At 34.8% G+C, this 21,651-nt stretch overlaps 1 protein-coding gene across 1 annotated transcript in view; it reads left to right on the top strand.

The window, feature by feature from the left end:
* Naaladl2 (N-acetylated alpha-linked acidic dipeptidase like 2) overlaps positions 1-21,651 on the top strand; it is a 977,666-nt gene that overhangs the window by 810,473 nt on the left and 145,542 nt on the right. The window contains exon 11 of the mRNA XM_055626106.1: positions 7,483-7,578. Coding sequence (XP_055482081.1) covers positions 7,483-7,578 — 96 coding nt within the window. The remainder of the gene's footprint in view (positions 1-7,482; positions 7,579-21,651) is intronic.

The following is a 21,651-nucleotide window of genomic DNA, read 5'->3' as shown; positions in this document are numbered from 1 at the left end:
TTAGGTGTACCGATTTTAGTATGTTTATCCTATATTATATGTCTAATGTCCATCAGAATGGCTAAAATAAAAAAAAATTAAGTGACAACATATGCTGGAAAGGACATGGTGAAAGGGGAACCCTCCACCATTGCTGGTGGGAATGTAAACTAGTAAAACCACTTTGGAAATCAATCTGATGCTTTCTCAGAAAATTAGGAAATTTTTAATAAACTCATCAAAATCATTGTTGTCATTTCTGGACCTCACATAACGGTCTTAGAGAACTTAATCAGCATTTTTTAGGCTTTATTTTTCGGGACAATGTAATGAATTAAAAATAAAGTGCTAGACCTGACACAGCATTTTTAAACTTATTGAGAAAGAGCATCCTGACAAAACAAATAACAACAACAAAACTGTAATCTTTTATCCACGTTTGCAAAGCCAAAATACTGCAACACAAAATGCAGGTGGAACTCTTTAAGTAAAAAAGAGTTCTTTCACTACATCATACTTTGATTAATGAAACACAATCTGAATTACTTTCTTTGTTTTTGCCTCTCATTTTATTATTGACATTGGGTAAAGTGGCAGATTCCTGTAATCTCAGGGCTAGGAGGATCAGAAAAAGTGGATGAAGGTTTCAGACTCTTCAAGGCTACAGGCTGAGATCCTGTCTGAGAAAGTGTGGTCGACATAAAATACTTAATACTGATGCTTGATGTGTCTAAGGGTGAAGCTAAATATAAGGCCGAGGATAAAAATGAAGGTGTGTAGATCCAGCTACCCAGGAGGCTGAGACAGAAAGATAACCTTTAATTCAAGGCCAGCTGGGGATATAGAAGGAGTTTGGGGTCAGCTTAGGTAGTTTATCCAGATTCTGTATCAAAATAGAAAGTCAAGAGAAGGCTGGGGATGTAGTTGGAGGTCCTGCAGATAAAAGGCCTGGGATTATTCTTTTGAATACAAGGTTGCTTACGCTCTGTGTTACTAGTATTGCACTGTTATATCAGATTCCAGAGCTCAGGGGCTTATGCCTCTTTGGAATATAATTACATACTCTCAAGAATTAAAAAAAAAAAATCTTTAGGTTTCTTTCAACACAATTTACTTATTGTAAATGTCCCAGGATTATTGTTTAACTTGAATGCCAGTAAAATATCCCTGGAAAGTCCTAGCCATGCATAAACACTCAAGTCATCACATTCTGGCAGCACAGGCAGAGTAGATATCAGTACACAGCAGCTTCAGAGCCACTATTTGTGACTGTCAGTTCACTAGACAGCATTTCATTTCAATCTAGACATCTATTTTTGTATATATATACACATTTATATTGTATACAAACATATATACACATATAGCCTGTATTTTAGATCAGGGGAATATATATATTTATATATTATATATTACTATATCATAATATACAGTATATCAATATGTGGATATTAATGTATAACATATATCCTAACACATTAACATATTATATTATATGTATTTCCTAATCTCAAAAACATCTCAAATATCCCACAGTGTTTATTAAGTATACATAGACCCATGTGACACACAGCAGATCTCTAGGAATGCTTTGTGACTCTGTGAGAGCATATACTCATTTGAATAGCCTATTCTTTATTACATGTATTTAAGTTGAATTAAAAATTTTAATGTCTTTCGTAGGACTAAAATTAGAATACTAAATCAATAGGAGTGTGGCAATAAAGCCTTTATATTTTCAGTATACCCTTATTATGTGTAGAGTTTCTTAGAACATGAAGTTATAATTATTTTTTTTTTATAAATGAGTGTATTCTGGAAATAGTGTGTCAGTATTATTTCACATTTGACCCTTGGATGGTTACTCTTTTATTTAAACTCTACATAATCTCTGTTTTTCTTTCATAATGAGAAGTTATGAGAATATTATGTTTCAAAAACTATGGCTGTTATTACCTCTTCCCTCTGTCTATAACATAATGAATGTCAAAGCCATTCTAAAGCTACAAATGTTTTAATTTCCTATTAAATTTAAGTATTGATGTGTATCTTCTTGATTGCAGAGAGAATATTGCGATGCAGAAAATCTGATTTCAATTTTCTTTCTTCTAAGGAGGAAGTGTTTGATTATGGCTTTGCAGTTGTTTGTAGTACTTATCTTACTTATGGAGAATAGCCTAAGGCCGAGGAGACATTGGAACAAAGTCTAGAGTAGTTGACCTTGTTCGGCGCACAACACCTTGGTTTATGAGAAACTTTGCACCGGGGAAGCAAAGCAACATGGTTTTAGAATAAAGGTGTTGACTTGACGGTGGAGCCTGACACACCATGATTTGTATGCAGTTCAACCAAGTATGTATGAACAGTATGATGTCAGGCTGGTCACAGAAACTCACTGGCTTTTCTGCAAAGAATGGGAAGAAACCAATCTTACCTCATAAACACACCTTTGGATTAAATTTGGCGATGATGAGAATGAGAATAGAAGCCTAGAGCAGCCGTGCTAGGGTGTGGGGACATTGTAATTGAGCTTTGATGGGAGTGAAAGTTAAGGTAATTGAACTATGGAAGTGGGTAGGAATTTGTAGAGAAATGTCTAAATTTGCAGATTAGACACAGGCTGGTATAGTTCTATTAAACAGATGATGAGATAAATTAGAATAAAGATAGGGTAAAATGAATGTGAATACTTTTGCAATATTCAAATGTTGTTATTCAAAGTAAAATTTATATAGCTTGAGACACACATAAGCATATACAATGTAGTATTTCAGAAGGATTTTGTAGCCAAGCAAAAAAAGATGAACTGCAAATGACAGAACTAAATATAATTGAAAGCTTAGATGCTATCAATCTGAACTGACACGTAAGTAAATCCACTCTGGAAGTTTGTGAAAAACAAACACTGGGGTCAGGCTATCAAAAATAACACATAGAAAACCACCAAAGGCATAGAATAATATGCACATAAAGAATTAGGCTTGTCAAATCATAGATTCAATCAGAGTTGAAATAATACTGTTAAATGTTAAATAGAGAATAAATAGTTAGGGAAACTGAAGTTTTCTCTAGATCCTGGAAAGATACTTATGATCATTATTCATATTTAAATTTTTCTGATAGGATCTACAGATTCCATTCAGCATGAAATTTTTCATGCTTTAACCTTCTGAAGAATTAATTCATCAAAGATTATTCCAAAAAACAATATATTCTAAATGACTGATAACTTACCTACAGCAATGAAACGTTATTAAACAAGCATCACCTATAGTGTTTGTGAACATAGTTGAAATTTTCACAAAGTGTTTCTTTCTTAATATTTTTCTTATTTTATGTTAGCTATGAAAATTCTTGTTTATTTGACATGATTGCTATTTTCAGTGTAATTGTTATATTCATGTGCATAGGAAAATATTGTGCTCCCTTAATATTTGGGAAAAATGGTCTTTTATGTGTTAAATTCTGTTAGTTATAAGACTGTAGTAGTAAAGATTTTGTGCTTCACTTAAAGAATACTAGCTTATAAACAATGTATGTTAAATAATATTGTAAATTTATATAAGCACACCTTCATTCCTGGGCTTCTAGAAGCATTGGCAGAGGCAGGTGAATCTCTGAGTTTAAGGCCATACTTGTGTATACACTGAATTCCAGGACAGTAAGACTTCCATAGAAGATTCTGTCTTAGGTAAATGGATGGATGGAGAGATAGATAGGTAGGTAAATAGATAGATAGATAGATATCAATAAATAGAAAAAGAACAGCAAAAGCCAATTGTATAAATGAAGAGGCTTGTAAGATGGCCTAGGTGAGAAAGCTCCTACTAAGCCTGAACATCTTGGTTTAATCTCTGATATCCACCCATTAGGAAAATAGAAGCAATTCTCTCTACTTATCACCTGACCTTCACATGTCTCTGTGCTATCTGTGAGCATCCCCCATGACACACAATGAAATTATTAAATGTTTATGAATTTGAGTTTATACAAAAAAGATAATTTATAGAGATAAAGGGTTAAGAGCAAAAGAAAGAAGAAAATTATGTTGTCAAATAGCATACGAAGACGTGTTTGTGTGTGGGGGTAAGTGGACAGGAATTATAATGGAAAAGGAAGCAATGTAAAGGAAAGAAAGAACAAAGAGTACAGAGAGATAATGGGTGAGATAGAGAAATTGTTTCAGGCTTTCATTTTGGAGAGAAAGACATGAGAGCACAGAAGGTAACAATTTGGGGGGTGGGGATAAAGGGCACCAGTAAGATGGATAAGTAAAGAAAAAAGAAAAAAATAAATTGTCAAATTACAATGAATACAACAAAGGAATCATCATGTGAAGTAAATGAATAAAATAGTTCAAGACCTGAAAATGCAAATAGATTCAGTAAAGAAAACACAAACGGAAAAAATCCTGGTGATAGAAAACTTAGGGAAGAGAACAGGAGCTACAGAGGTAAGCCTCACCAACAGAATACAAGAGATGGAAGAGGAAACAGAGGCTCAAAAGATACAACTGAAGAAATCAATACATCTGTCAAGAAAAATATTAAATTGAAAAAATTCATGACACAAAACATCCAAGAAATTGAAGACATGACGAAAAGACCTAATCTATGAATAATAGGAATAAAATGTGAAAAGTCCCAGCAATAAAATATTTTCAATAAACCAGAAAATATTTTCAATAAACTCAGATAAAAAAATTTCCTCAACCTAGAAAACAAAAAGAGAGAGAGAGAGAGAGAGATGCCTTTAAACTTACAAGAGGGTTATAGAACACCAAATAGATTAGGCCAGAAAAGAAATTCTTCCTGCCACATAATAATCAAAACCCTAAATGTACATAACAAAGAAAATATATTAAAAGCTGCAAGGGGAAAATGTCAAGTAACATATAAAAATAGATTGATCAGAATCACACCTGACTTCCCAACAGAGACTATGTAAGCCAGAAGGGCCAGGACCGATGTTATGCAGACACTAAGAGGCCACATATGTCTGCTGAGACTACTACGCACAGCAAAAAAATTTCAATTACCATAGATGGAGAAAACAAGATACTCCACGTCAAAATCAAATTTAAATAATATCTCAGCACAAACCCAGCCCTTCAGAAGACACTGGAATATAATTTCCAACTGAAGTTTAACTGCACCCAATAAAACACAGCATATAAATAAATCCACTGCAACAAAGCCAAAAGAATACAAGCACATGAACACTATGACACACAACATTAAAATAAAAAGAACAAACAACCATTGGTCATTGACATCTATCAACATCAGTGAACTCAAACTCTCCAATAAAAAGACACACATTAAAAGAATGGATACCGGTATATACTCACTCATATAGACATACAACATAGGACAAACCCACTAAAATCTGTGCATCTAAAGAAACTAAGCAAGAGAGAGAACCCTAACTAAAACAGTCAATCCCCATCCTGAAAGGCAAAGAGGATGGACATCAGAAGAAGAAGAAAACAGGAAACAACCTAGGAAACTGCTACAGAGGGCCTCTGAGAGCCAGAAGAAGAAAACAGGAAACAAACAAGGAACCTACCACAGAGGGCCTCTGAAAGCCTCTGCCCTGCAGACTATCAAAGCAGATGCTGAGCCTGATGGCCAACTGTTGGGCTGAGTGAATGGAATTTTATGTAAGAAGTGGGAAATAGTAAGAACTGGAGAGGACAGGGTCTCCACAAGGAGAGCAACAGAACAAGAAAATTTGAACACAGGGAACTTCCCAGAGACTCATACTTCAACCAGGGACTATTCATGGAGATAACCTAGAACCCCTGCACAAATGTAGCCCATGGCAGTTCAGTGTCCAAGTGGGTTACATAGTAATGGGAAGAGGGACTGCCTCTGACATAATCTGATTGGCCTGCTCTTTGATCACCTTTTTCTGAGGGGGGAGCAGTCTTACCAGGCCACAGTAGAGGACAATGCAGCCACTTTTGATGAGAACTGATAGACTAAGATCAGAAAGGAGAGGAGAACCTCCCCTATCAGTGGACTTGGGGAGTGGCATGCATGCAGAAAGGGGAGGAAGGGTGGGATCAGGAGGAGAGGAGGGAGGGGCTTATGGGGGGATACAAAATGAATAAAGTGTAATTAATAAAAAATTAAAAAAAAAGCTAACCGCTAAGTTCATGTCAGAGACAGTCCTTATTCCCCTTACTAGGGAACCCACTTGGATACTGAGCTGCCATGGGCTACATTGGAACAGTGGTTCTAGGTTATATCCATGCATGGTCCTCAGTTGGAGAATCAGTCTCAGAAAAGACCCCTATCAGTGGACTTAGAGAGGGTCAGGGAGGCGATGAGGGAGGGAGGGTGGGATTTGGAGAGAATGAGAGAGGGGCTACAGCTGGGATACAAAGTAAACAAACTGTAATTAATATGAAAATAAAAATTTAATTAAAAAATGGATACCTAAACATTCTGTTGCATACAATAAACACTTTATAAGATAGGATTTATCTCAGAGAGAAGAATTGGAAAAAGGTTTTCCAAGCAAATGGATCCAAGACCCAAGCTGAAGTAGCCATACTAATATTTAATAAAATAGACTTTCAACCAAAATTAATCAAAAGTTGTGGGGAAGTACGTTTCATTCTTATTAAAGGAAAAATACACCAAGACAACATCTCAATGCTCCATATACAAGGGCATCCAAATTTGTAAAAGAATCATTATTGAAGATTAAAACACACATTTATCCCACTCATTAATAGTGGGAGACTTCAACACTCATCTCTCAGCAATGGACAGATCATTAAGACAGAAATTAAATAGAGAAATAATAAAACTTACATAAGCCATGAACCAAGTGGACCTAAAAGATATCTACAGAACTTTTCACCCAAACACAAAAGAACATACCTTCTTCTAGGCACTTCATGGAAGTCACAAAGCGAGCCTTTTATTAAACCATTGGATCGATTCAGAATACTAAGTTTTTGATACTATGCTTTATCACATTTTAGGAAGCCCTTAAAGCCATGTGTGATTTTTACCTGTAGCTTGTTGTTTTGATGATGCCATCAGTTTATTTAAAATACCATGTCATGACCACTTTCCCTATGCATTTTTAGATAATCATGTTTGTAAAAAAAAAATGTAGTGTTGCAGCCATAAAAGCACAACATATAAAAATAGGAAAGAAAATTTCAATAGGGGTTTTGTAGTCAAAGCATGTCCTTTATGTTTGTAAATATAAACTATAAATAGGATAAATCTGAGAGAAATGTAAAAAGTTAATCTGTTTTGGTGAGAAATCACTATTTTATTAGTATATAAAATGCAAAAAGTAATAGAATTTTAATTCATAGATACTCAGTTTAATTTATATTTTGGAATGGAAAATTGGATCAGTCAATTGAAGCTCAGAATCTACAATAACCTTAAAGCAATTTATTGTTTTTCAAAAAGAAAATCCAATAAGCACATGAAAAACAGAATGAATAAAGGCTTTCTTATTTGTCTTTCTCAGGGTCCAAGTTTCCTCTCTGAGGCCATTTTTCCTAAACATGCAAGAAAAATTGAAGAAATGGATCCATCTTTCAACCTCCATGAAGCCTTTACTAAGGTGGGAATGCCTCTTTGATGTTACAGGTAGAATGAGAAAGTGTTCTTTTTGTTGTTGTTTGTTTATATGTCTGAGGTAGGTAGAACGAAAGAGAAAAATCAGCCAAGAGAGTGCTTTTCTAAAGAGTATAGGTGAAAGCAAAAGTGTTTGGTAAAGAGATAATAAAATCATTCAAGATGCAGCCTGTGACACAAGATTTATGACAAATCAATCCTCAAGAAAGCGATGAATTTTTGTCCTTAATCTGAAATTAAGTTTGTCTTTCATTTTAAATAGACAGGGACTTCAAAGATGATTGTTTAAAAACTGAATCTTCTAACTTATCCAGCCAAACGTTTATTTTGATATGTTCATTTATTGCACTTTTAATTATTTAATTTTTGTGCATATATATATGTGACCCATGGGAATGCACATATAGCAGTATGTGGCCATGAAGGGTAAATAGTAACGTTCTTTTTTAATTTTTAAATTTTATTAATTTATAACAGTTTATTCACTTTGTATCCCTCTTGCAGCCCCTTCCCTCTTCTCCTCCCAGCCCCACCCATCCTCCCTCTTCTCCCCCTATGCCCTTTCCCTAGTCCCCTGATAGGGGAGGACCTCTGCCCCTTCTATCTGACCCTAGTTTATCAGGTCTCATCAAGGCTGGCTGCATCATCTTCCTCGGTAGCCTGGAAAGGCTGCACCCTCCAAGGGGAGTAATCAAAGAGTCATCCACTGAGTTCATGTCAGAGACAGCCCCTGTACCTCTCACTAGGGAACCCACTTGGAAACTGAGCAGCCAATGGGCTTCCTTTGAACAGGGGGATCTAGGTCCTCTCCATGTATGGTCCTTGGTTAGAGTATTGGGTCTCCGCAAACTCCCCTGGGCCCAGATATTTTGGCTTGTTCCACTTATGAAGTTCCTGACCCCTCCAGGTCTTTCTATCTCCTTCTTCTTCTATAAGGATTCCGGCAGTCTTCCCAGGGTTTGGCTATGATTCTCAGTATCTCCTTCGATACCCTAGTGGGTAGAGTCTTTCAGAGGTCCTCTGTGGAAGGGAGCTTTCAGAAGTTATTTGTTACTTGCCTCCTTTTTATTTTTTATTTTTATTTTTTGAAATGTATTCACTTACATCCCGATTGTGGCCCCCTCCTTGTCCCTTTCTGGTCCCATCCATTCTTTCCCATATTCTTCAGAAAGGGAGAGCCATCCTCCCCTACAAACTGACCCCAGCTTATCAAGTCTCATCAGGACTGCCTGCATCCTCTTCTTCTGGGGCCTAGAAAGGCTGCCTGCCAAGACTGCGGTCAAAGAGCAAGCAACAGAGTCCAGAGTCCATGTCAGAGACAGCCCCTGCTCCCCTTACTAGGAGCACACGTGGAGACTGAGTTGCCTATCTACCGTTTCTGAGCAGGGTGTCTTCGTCCTCTCTATTCATGGTCCTTGGTTTGTGAATCACTCTCCTGACCACCCTGTAGGCCCATATTTGTTGCCACTGTTGGTCTCCTTGTGGAGCTCCTGTTCCTTCTGGGTCCTTCTATCCCCTTACTCTTCCATAAGACTGCATCTACCCAAAGTTTGTCTGTGAGTCCCAACATGTGTTGGATCTCCTGCTGGGTGGAGTCTTTTATAGGACATCTATGTTAGCTCCCATCCTGTTTCCTCTCTTTAAATGCTTCGGATGTCTATTTGCCTTTTTGGATGAGAATTAAGCATCCTCCCTAGAGTGCTGTTGGTTGCTGAGCTTCCTTATGTCCGTGGATTGATGTATGGTTATCCTGTATTATATGGCTAAAATCTGCTTGTGAGTATATGCCATGCTTGTCTTTCTGGGTCTAGGATGCCTCCCTCAGGATGATCTTTTACAGATCCATCCTTGTACCTGCAAATTTCATAATTTTGGTGCTTGCCATCTACCATGTAGGTTCAGGGTATGAAACTCTAGATGTTAGGCTTGGCAATAGACACATTTACTCACTGACCTAGCCACTTTACGGTTTCTGTTTATTATGTAGTTTAGTTCCAGTAACAGAAGGGCTTGCTTTATTAGGTAAAGGACTCCATTTATAATAAGGCACATTTCTACTGTGTATTTTAGTCATAATTTTATTATTTGAAGAAAACTAATTTTTCCAGTGTGGAGAAAATAAATTTATTGTTCCTGTTATCAAATGGCACCCTATGAATTTTTACATTTCCAAATTATTTATTTAGCCTGTCAAACCTGCCTCTTGAGGATAGAGTTTGCAGAGTATATTGATATTTCAGTACCATTAAAGTAATCTATATTTATATATGCTTACTAAAAATATTTTATCATCCTTAAATCTTAGCAAAATGTGACAGAGTTTTCTTCTCCTTAAAAGGAGGAAGAGTGGTAAAGTGAGCTAGCCTCAACATGTGGTCATCAAATAATCTCAGCTTTCAAAGCCTGGGAGTATATATCTGTCTATGATAGTTAAAAACTACATAAATTTAGTTTTTGAACCTTTAAAATAAGTGAAGTTTGAATTACAATCTGCTTAAAATTCTTCTAACCTCATAATATTGATCATGTTTTCCTTTACAATCAACTCCAGTTGCCTGAATTCATTTTTAGTACTTTCCTCTACTTATTATATATTATTATTTATTTGTATATAACTAAAGAAATGTTGCCACCAAGTACTACCTTAGCATTTAAAATATTAGCTCCATTTCTGATACTTAGAGATTATATATGTCTTACACACACACACACTCACAGATGCATATAAATAAGAGCATACAAATGAAGATATTGGACTTTGAATGGATTTTTAGACACATTTGCATCTGTATATATATATCTGTATATATATACATATGCATTATATTCACTTAAAAATCTGTGTACTTAGTGTACATTTGTTATTTTTTTTAGTTGTGAGCCTAGCCATTATTGGCTGAACCATCTCTCTAGCCCTACATTTGTTATTTTAAGCAAAAAATGATAGGATCATAAAAATGATGGAATCATATATTTTTAAAATTTTTCTCTATATTAATTAGAGAAATCAAAAATTTTTCGTGAAAGAGAAAATTGAGACTGTATTGACATCAGACAAATAATGAGTTAGTACTATAGTGGAAGAAATTTCCAGACACAGAAAATGCCAGCCCTTATTTTAGAGGATGAGTGAACACTGATTCTCAGTAGCTGAGAGTTTTGCTACACACAAAAACTAGAACTTTGGGGAGCACTTTGGGAAGAAATAGGTGAGCAAACAAGGGACCATAGACAGGCTGAATATTTACAATGTTCAATGTAGTACAATGTTACAATGGAGTACAATAGTACTCCATGTGCTATTGAGGTGAGAAATTGTTAGAAAATTACACCTTTCCTTCTTTTGTGTCTTACATGTGTTTTCAATTATATTTGTTACTAAATACATTTTTATTAAATATGATACACTAAATACTTTTTTCATAACGGAGTATTGGACACAATTCCTTACCTTGGAGTAGTCATAAACAACCTAAGTACAAAGCTTAGAGTTCTCTGAATGTTTTCACAACTTTATATCCTCACCGAATGTTAATTCTCCTTCCAAAATCCTCAGAGTTCCTGCATTCACATTGCAAACATAGACCAAGGGAAGAAATTGTACTTCTGGATTTAAGTCTTACATAATTAATAGCAGGAATGGGGAGCTCTAAAGAAACTATTTAATATTATGTGACTTGATTTTAACATCCAGTTTTTAATCATTGTAATCAACAAAAAACTACTTTGTACATGTAAAATGACTTAACTGTAAGAGATAGCTTAGAAATGTAGATCGTGAATTTTGTTCTAGTATACCTAGAAAAATCTTAATATTTTACATTTGAACTTCATTTTATTATCAACACAGAAAATAATAAAGTCATGATATTGATTCTCCCTCTGAATCTGAGATAAAAAAGAATGATGAAGTGTTTTAGTAACAAATTTGATATTTGTAACAATAAAACTTAGGGACCTAATGTCTTTAAGGAAAATTATTTACCTGTGTTTTCTGAATTATAATTGTATGTTAGGGCAAAGCAAACAAACAAAAAAACAAAACCAGCATCTCTCTAGTGTCTTTCTCTGTATCTTGTTATAATTTATGGCTTATGAACATGAAAAAAATAAAGATAATTAAACAAATGCTGGTGATAGGAATATAAATTTTAATGTGTGAAGAATTGAGGCTGTCAAAATACTGTATTGGCAAGAGGTTTGACCACAAACGTGTCACCAACTACCATTCCACATAGCAGTGTGTCATTTTAAAAATGACACTAATCTGAATTAAGAAACAGAAATATATACATATTATCTTTTCTCTATGAAAAATTCTACTGAGATAGAAGAGATGCTACATAAATTAAAATAGATGATTAGTATTTGTTTAAAATATTGTTTAACATGAAGAGTCAATATACAATATTTGCCAATACTGTAGTATTCTTGTGATTCTGTATGTAATTGCAATTTTCAGGGTTCATGTCCTAAGTCCTTCCAGTCAAGGTTAATTTTCACATAGTACTGACACAAGAGATAATGATGGTTAATATCTGTGACATAATCGATTGTCCTCAACAGCAAGTAACTATTTTCATTTTAGAGCTTTTCTAAAGAACACAAATGTATCTTTTTTTATATCTCTTATATCAACATAAATTTTCTGCATACTAAAATTTTCTACATACTATTTATGTTTGTTGCTTTTATGCATTTAACGAATATTTCAAAATCAATAAGCTATCTCCATACATGTTATGTGAATTGAGTCCTTGAAAGCTGGTCTTCTGTGCTGTCCTCTAAGGTTTATTTTTCTCTATGTTTGAATCTTTCTTGGCATTTTTATTTTTGATATAAAGCACAGGACCTAAGAAAATAATGAATGAGACTTAGTATTGATGCCAAGATGTGTAATCCATCATGGCCTCAGCTGTCAGGTGCTGCTGTGTGAAGCTGCTGAGGGGTGACACGCGCTGCCTGATGGTGGAGAGGCTCCTCTGACTCTCAGCACTGTGGTTGTCTTACAAATAACATTTTAGTTTCTTAATTATCATAAAAGTCAAACTAATTCCTCCAAAGACTAAAGCATGGATTAATGCTAATATAAATCCTAGCTGCTTAATCCTTTAGTAAGTACGTTTTAAAAATCATCATGTATTTATGTTTTAAATTAAGCTCATTTTTCCTCCACTCAGGAGTTTTCTTGTTCAGTTTCTAAGTCTTTAACAATTATCTCTCAGATTGTTATTAACTACCTAGGCATTTCTGTTTTCTGACAATAAGCTAAGCATGGGGTAAAACCACTTGAATTACAGAATCTATGAATGCATACAGGTTGGTCCAAGGGGATAAATCTGTAAGTCATTTTAATGTTACCTGCCAAAGAAGAGATAGTGATGTAGGAAGATTTGGTAGAAACAAAAGCAGAGGAGGAAAGACCCAGCTTGAAGCGGTTTCTGCATTGCACAGTCAAAGCATTGCCGGAAGCAGACAGACCAGGACTTATGGAGAGTAATCCGAGTGGGAAGGGGCATTCAAAGAATTTAAGGCATTTGATCTTTAGTATCCTTAAGATTCCTTGAAGGTGATTTAAAATTAGATGTTGATGGCAATGTGTGAAAAGCAATGATATTCCTTTGTTTTAAAAGAAATGCCAAATTTGAGAAACTACTTTAAAACATTACCATTAAGTTGCAGAACACGAGACAGAAACAGAGAAGAGGGTGTTCTGCCAGTTCTGTGTTCAGCAGAGTGATACTAATGAACAATAATTAGCAAAATTCCTTGTATGGTGCTTCAAAACAGTCAGAAAAATCTCTGCTTGGGACCTTACTTGGGAATATCAAATAATTGGTCTTTCATTATTTCCCCAGAATAGTTAAGAAAAAATATTGTTTAAAATATAGTGTTTTAGTTGAAGTATAATTATATCACTTTACCCTTTCTGTCCTCCTGCAACTTATCCCATACCCCTGCAACAGTGATCTCAATTCATAGCCTCATTATCTTTGATTAGCATTGTTATGTGTACACACATGGGCTTGTGTGTGTGTGTGTACAAATACATAAATACAGTATCCTGAATAGTTTTTTTGTTTGTTTGTTTTTATACGGTTTCAGGGATGACCACTCTATATAGTACAGCAGTAAAAGGGGCCATCCCTGTAAGAGACTAACTCTTCCCCTAGACTCATTAGTTGCCAAGTAGTTCTTTGTCTAGGAGTGGGACGCTACAATTTTTTTATATGGTTATTGCCATTACACAGTTCAAGTACAACTATTTCTAGGAGAGACATTCCCTACACACTTCCTGGTGTTCTGGTTCTTTCCATCCCCTCTTAGATGATGTTCTCTGAGCTGTAGAAGCAGAAGCTGTGATGTAGATGTATCCGCTGAGGCCGGGCTCCCCCAGTTCATTCATTTCTGCATTGTGTTCAGTTGTGATTTTCTCTGATGATCTACCTTTGATGTAAAGACAGACTTCTTTGTTGAAGTATAGTAGCATGGAATTATTCTTGTCTAGCAAAGTGGTGGTAGTAGATTCTCTTTTAATATCCGTGAGCTGCTAGCCCTTGGAAACTGGCTAGAGCTTTGGTTCTGATAATGATTTCCCTCCTGTTGAGTAGATCTTACGTTTAAGTAGACAGCTACTGTTTACCACTCACATCTGTCTGCCACTTACTGCATCTTTGTGCATAAAATGCCATCCTGGCCATTGTCATGGTTCATAGGTGTTGCAGCAGATTGACTGTTTTACTGCTTCCTTCCATTAGCAGCCTGCATAGTGCTTTCTGGTACTGGAGGTTAGAGGGAACTAAAAGTCTTTATATGAAATCTAACTCAAAGGATCCTAGTCTTATGTCCTGCATCTGGAGTGTCTTCAAAAACAAGGGCTCACCCTTATTGACCCCTGAGAGATAAGTCAAGGCATAGAGTGATATTATTTTTGGAGTCAGTTGACAATCATAACCATTCAAAAGTTTGCTTTGCCTTGTACTAGGAGTTTGTTAGTTTCTGGTTTTCATGGGGAACAATGTCAACCCAAATGGCTTAATTATTAAAGGACGTCTACTATTATTACAGGCTACCTAATATTATTATACTATACAAATAATGTCATTAGAGAATATCTAATATTATTGCAGAGTATCTAATATCATTAAAGGATGTCTAATATTACTTTAGGATATCTAATATTATTGTAGAATATCAAATTTGATAAAAAGAAAGTCTTTAGATGAATTGTTTTTGAAATTATTTTTTCTTGCCTATAATAACATCAAACTATGATCTTTTGCTTAAAATTTTGAAGACATAATATCACAAAAAAGAAAGTAGCTGGAATACTATTATATTCCTCGTTATTGTACACGTGGAAGAAGTGTCTCAATGAGATAACATTTTAGAGTAAGGAAATCTTTGGGTAAAATCTGAAATAAATATTAATAATTTCTGTACAATTTGAATTTAGGAAATACAGTAATATTTGGCCTTAATTCATAGATACAACCTTTAATTAATTTTTTAAAAAAGTAAAAAAATAATTAGTGGCAATTTCACTAATGGTGAAATCATTGGATTAACTTTGATTTTTAATCATTTCAGTTGATGTTAATTACGTACGGCTATCAGTTACCATTCTGAGTAAAATAATTACCACTCTATTGACGTGCATTTTAAGAAATCATTCTAAATACATGATTCCTGAAATGTAAATCTGTTTTAAGTGATCAAATCTTAACTTTCCTCTTCTTTTAGAGATGGTCTAGCTCAAAAGCCTAGCCTGACCTAGAGCTGACAACTCTCCTTTCTCAAGCTCTGAGTTGTGGTTTCCAGCCTTATGCTATCATTGGTGACTTCATTACTTATTTATTTTTTACACATTGTTTTAGATTTCAAAAATATATTTCACTCTGGAAGACGGTAAAGTTTTCTGGTGTATGTCTTAAAGCTAACACAAAACGTGACTGTCATTATATTTTTTTAATTTTATTTTATGTGCATTAGGGTGAAGGTATCAGATCCCTTTCAGACAGTTGTGAACTGCCATCTGGGTGCTAGGGATTGAACCCAGGTCCTTTAGCAAGAGCAGACACTGCTCTTAACCACTGAGCCATCTCTTCAGCTCCTTGACTGTCATTTCTAACCCGAATGAGCAAACATCAGCATTATCAAGAAGTGTTCTAATGCTGGTGATAAAGTGTTTGGATAAAATGTAAAAAAAAATATATTCTTCTTAGAAAATTAAGTATAAGAATATTTATTATCCAATATATATTTTGACCCATTTATATTCCCATGTATATATTTGAACTTATTTTAAATCTATGGTTTTATGCTTTTATATATAAATAAACATTTCCCATATTGTATGAACTTGGTGATAATAAATGCAAAATGTCTCTGTGGAGAGCTACACTCCATGACTTCATGATATGCACTAAAACAAATAATATCCTGGGGAAGTATTTTCAATGCAGAAATTGCATGTTGTAATGAAAACGGTGGCTTAGAGCTGCTCAAGGGAGAGGGTAGTATATTAAAACCAACCTTTTATGTTTTGAGGAGGAAGTATTATAAGGGTTTTCTCTTCACAAATGCATAATTAAACTGAATGTCTTCCTTTACTTAAATTGGAGATTGCACCGCAGTTATGAAATTTTTTACGTAGAAAGGTTTAGTTTATTGTTTTTCATTATACTGTTAAAAACGTTATAGTGTTTAATGGAATGCCTTGGATGATCAGTTTTTGTTCTTTTGGTTTTATTACCCAAACGGTGATTATTATATAAACTGTATCATTTAATCTACTTCATTTAAAACATTACTTATCAACATACATACTATTATCAGTGCTACAGTATGTTAAAAGAATTATTACTGCATTCTAATATATGAAAGTAGAAAGGTGGTTACTCTCTGAGTGTGTAGGTTTTATTCAGTTTATATCAAAATTAAACCCCAGGAGCTAGGGCTATTACTCAGTGATTCAATTCTTTTTACTGATTTTTCAGCAGAACCTGAGTTTAGTTCCTACCACTCATAATATACATCACAAAACCACCTATGACTCCATTTTCAGGGGCTCCAATGCCTTTCTTTTGGCTCACAAATCCCTTGACACATGTGTATAGATGCATACACACAAAAATAAAGAGTAAAGAAATACAGACAAATGCACACATGTGTATGTACAAATAGTAAAAGTAAAAGAGCTTTAAACAAAAAGGAAAATAGTGATTTTAACCTGTGTTTGAAGCAAAAATATTGACATGTGAGCAACGTGAAGCGCAGTAAGAAGATACATGACGACAAAATGTAAATATTGGTGACTGTGTATAATATGGCATCTTTGAAGCACCATACATGTGTTTCAGAACGTTTTCACATCTAATTCAAAAAGCGGTAACTCATTATAATAACATTTTTTGGTGGTAATTTTATTTTGTCCACTGTGCATACATGTGTTTCTTATTTTCGTATTCTATCAAAAAAAATTTAGAAGTGAATCTCCATTTTGAGTTCCACATTTCTCATTTTCTTTGAAGAGGATGTTATGGGTTTTCCTGCCAGTCTTGGACAATGTCATCCTCAAAGTCGCATAGAACTATGCAGACAGAGAGCATTGTTAATCACTGCATAAAAGATGGACCCAAGGGAGTAAGGTCAGATGCCTTTTCAAAAAGTGCTGTTGAAGCAAACTTATACAATAAAGAGATTTAACAGCTCCAGGCACTGTCTACTTAGTAAGGAAAAAAAATCTAATATAATGATACATATCAGGATGACCTGCGCAGCCTCTTGGAATCTGTAATAATAGACTTTAATCTGAACTGTTCAGTGTTGGTGAGTAAAGTAACAGCTGGCCATTTGTGCATGTGCACACACAGAAGCTTGTGTGGTAAGAACTGATCAGTGACAGAGACGTTCATTGTCACCTCCTCTAGCTTTTCTTCTTTCAAGTCCCCTCTCTTGTACCACTGGGATCATTCAATATCACATACACATTTTGGTGTTTTGTGAGGTGAACTTCACTTCTGTATATTTGAACATAATCTTTTTTATTTTTGTGAAAAATATTCAAGTTATAGATTTTTTGTTAGTGTGGAATATGGTCAATATTTGATTGCTTTATTAAATGAGTTAATATCATCAGTACAGTGCAGAATGAATGTATTCACAAAACATGAATATTGTAAGGCCATTTTCAGGCCCAACCAATATATATTTTGAAGAAATCAGCCAAAAATATTTTTAAATACATATTATTATAAAAAAAAGCAATATTTATTTCTGCCCAGTTGGGGTTTATTACCAATATTTGCATTGTCTTCTAAAAAATTAGTATGCAAGACTTCATTGATTGAAACTATATTGTCCTTACATCACTAATAGAGATTTATATAGTAAAATTTACACCTTTTAAAAAAAACATAATTTTAAAGACATTTAATGATCAAAATTATACTTATCAATGCATTTTTTCTTCTATTATCTTGTCTTATTCAATACCTGTACACAATCTTGTTCAATAAAAATACAGGAATCTATAAGTTTATAAAGAAATCTATAAGTGTATCTGAAAGTGATAAATCTGTAATACACATATTTCATTAATACTTCAAATGCAGCTCTGGATTTGTTATCTATTACAGTTTTATATCTATCCTCTATAGTGAATGTTGCCAAGTCAAAAATCTTCTGTAGGAAAAGATGTTGTCAAATATATTAAACTCTTTTCTGTGATGCTATGGTACGCTCTCCCATATAACATTGTTACACACACACACACACACACACACACACACACACACACACACACACACACATATTATTAAGCTATGAGGTGGACTCTTTGCAGATATTTTTGCAAAAACCGAGTATGCTAATTGCTTGGTATGAAAAGTTGTTTCAATAGTTAAACAACTGTGGAATAAAACTTAGGACCCACTTAGTGCTTGATAGAGTGGGACCCAGCACTAATTCCTGCCCGAGGCGGTCAAGACGGGATGCACGGAGAGACTGGCAAGTGAGACTAACCTTTTAGGTGACCTCTGTGTTTATTTGAGAGGCCCGGTCTTAGATAGATAGATAGATAGATAGATAGATAGATAGATAGATAGATAGATAGATAGATGATAGATAGATAGATAGATAGATAGATAGATAGATAGATAGATAGATAGATAGATGCAGGTGTAGAGGATATCCGAATGCTGGGATTACACAGGCATTGTCATCCACATATACCCATACACGTGAGCCCTCATGAGGCAGCACAGACTATAAACTTGTGCACCTTTGTACATATGAAAAAACAATGCTGGTTTGTGGAAATGATAGAAAGCTGATGTTCATCGGAGTCATTTGAGCTGACTTCATGCTCTATTTTGTGATAGTCAAAGTGATTAACAATGCTGATTGATTTAAGTTGTACATAGAGAAAGAGATTTAGGTCACTCTGTATCATTTTGAACAGAAGTGGGAGAATTGGGGTCATCTGATTTCAAATATGATGCTTCTGAATAGTAACAGAGTTAGGGGGCAGCAACAGTGTTGCCATACACCACCATGTTGAAAACTGTTATTTATGACAAATGTCCACGAGGGGTATGAACAAGTGCTTTAAAATTGCTGAAACAGAGCCTACAGTGGTCAAAATATGGTGTTGAATTCCCTGAAACTGGAGTTGTAGATGCTTATGAGTTTCAGTCTGGATTCTGTAAAGTGAATTTAGGACCTCTGGGAGAGGAGCAAGTGCTCGTGACCATGGAGCCAACTCTTAAGATCCCCATCTTTGTGAAGATACTTACAGGCAAAAATGCCCATTTACATAAAAAATGAGCATTTAAAAAGAGGATGCTAAAATGGATTGTACAAAAAATGAATTGTACATTTACTGCAGTCTAGAAACAGTGAAGGTCATTAGCACAGGGAGAAAATCTCAAGATATATTGATGTAACTCTAACCAAGCAAGTGAAAGACTAGTATGAAAAAAAACTTCAAGTCTCTGAAGAAAGAAATTGATAAGATACTAGAAGATATACCTTTTATACTCTTTCATTTTAGTATTATTTTTCTCCCTGGAAAATTTTCTCCCTGTGCATTCACTGTGTGCTAGTGATCTTCACTTGTGAGTATGTACCATGTGTGTCTTCTGCTTCTCGGTCACTTCACTCAGGATGATCTTTTCTAGTCCCTACCATTTGCCTGTAAATTGTATGATTTCCTTGTTTTTAATTGCTGAGTGGTATTCCATTGTGTAAAAGTACCACAATTTCTGTATACATGCCTCCATTGAGGCGCATCTGGGTTGTTTCCAGATTCTGGCTGTTATAAATAAAGCTGCTACAAACATGGCTGAGCAAAAAAAAAAAAAAAAAAAAAAAAAATGCTGAAACAGTGATGTACAATAATGATGATTCTGATATTATACTGTTGAACACTATGGATGGTCCCTAAAATGTGTTAGGAGGTCCATTTTTTAAAGTAGGTAATTATTCATAAAGTGACCTGGGAAAACTGAATTTGTTGTAGAGCGTTACTGTTTTTATTTATCTTTTTTTTTTTTTATGGAGACAAGTAGATTTAATCACATCTACATGTTCACAAGCAACTTCTGCTTCCTTCCCTTTCATGGATATCATCTCAGCATAATTATCATATTCACCCAAAGCTCAGAATCATCCTGAATACATCAAGTTTCATGCCTACCTCAAATTGATGGATTAAAGATATGAGAAGACCTGCTTCCAGCACTGATTTTAAAATGTTCATCAGTGATAGGAGGTCCTTGAAGATTTTAGAAATGCTTAATTTAAGAAGTCTCAATTATGTCACAAGTTTCTTAAGTCGAAATATTAGCCAAAGAAATTAATAACCTCTTAATCAATACTAGCAATATCGGTGAGCTCTCAGTTTGATTGCAAGCCCTTTCCTCCTTAGATAAGGTGAATAGTGACTAAAGATGGCTCCTAGCTGAGATAATAGCCAACATCACCGTGGGATGATCATCCTTATGCTCCTATACACATATATGTGCCCACGCACATGCAATCATGTCTATCTGCACACATGCCCTAACATGTAGAAAAATGATGAAAGAGAAATTATGAGCTTACAGAAATGCTACTCAATACTTGGATATTAACAACAAACTTAATAAATAAATGACGAAGAAAGGCTAGGAGAAATGTATACAATTTGAAATGATGAACCGGTAGGTCTGGCAACATAAAAATATACAGAGGACTTCAGTTGGTAAAATCCATGAAGGAATAAAATATTTTATAATAAAGGTGTGCTTATTTCATGGAATCATGTTTTTTTTTATTAAAACTATATGCAGCTAAGCATTAGTCACAACCTCTGATCATCAGTTTATTCATATGCTGTAGAGATGTTTTCTGATTGATGTAACTGATGAATTTTTAGGACAAGGGAAAGCAAAGATGGCTTCTTTGATTACTTTCTACCCTGCCTTTCCAAACTGTTTTCTCAGTTGATTATTTTTCTGTTGATTATAAAGAAATGATTCAACATCCATGTCATTTAAGTCTTTCTAGAACCCTGGTGAAAATCAAGAGGCAACTTTTAAAATAAATCCCTGTTTGGTCACAGTGCCTGGACATTGTGCTATCTTTTTAAAAATCCATTGTATTTTTAAAGTTGTGTGTATGTGTGTGTGTGTGTTTACACATGAATGCAGGTGCACATAGAGGCCAAAAGATGGTGTCAGACAACTGGAGATAGAGATATAGTTGTGGGCTGCCTAATTGTCATTCTTTATCCGGAGGTAGTCTGGAAAGTTGGCCTTAGGTAAAAGAACAAAGGGACCCCCAGATCCAAGTTCCACTTCTCTCAGGAATGGCTAGAGTGCTGTAGAGCAAGGCAATGCTCTAGGTCTCACCAGGAGAGGTAGAAGTGATTTTCCTTACTGGGTGTTACAGTTGGCTCATTTTTTTTTAAGTCTTTTAAAATATTTTATTAATTCTTTGAAAATTTCATACAATATATTTTGATCACATTCCCCTGCATCTCCCTCTCCTTAAAGTCTCTACCCCCATTCAACCT

The sequence above is a fragment of the Psammomys obesus genome, unplaced genomic scaffold, assembly GCF_907164565.1.
Source record: "Psammomys obesus unplaced genomic scaffold, mPsaObe1.curated_primary_1811, whole genome shotgun sequence".
NCBI lineage: Eukaryota > Metazoa > Chordata > Mammalia > Rodentia > Muridae > Psammomys > Psammomys obesus.
This window is presented reverse-complemented; position numbering and strand designations above follow the sequence as displayed.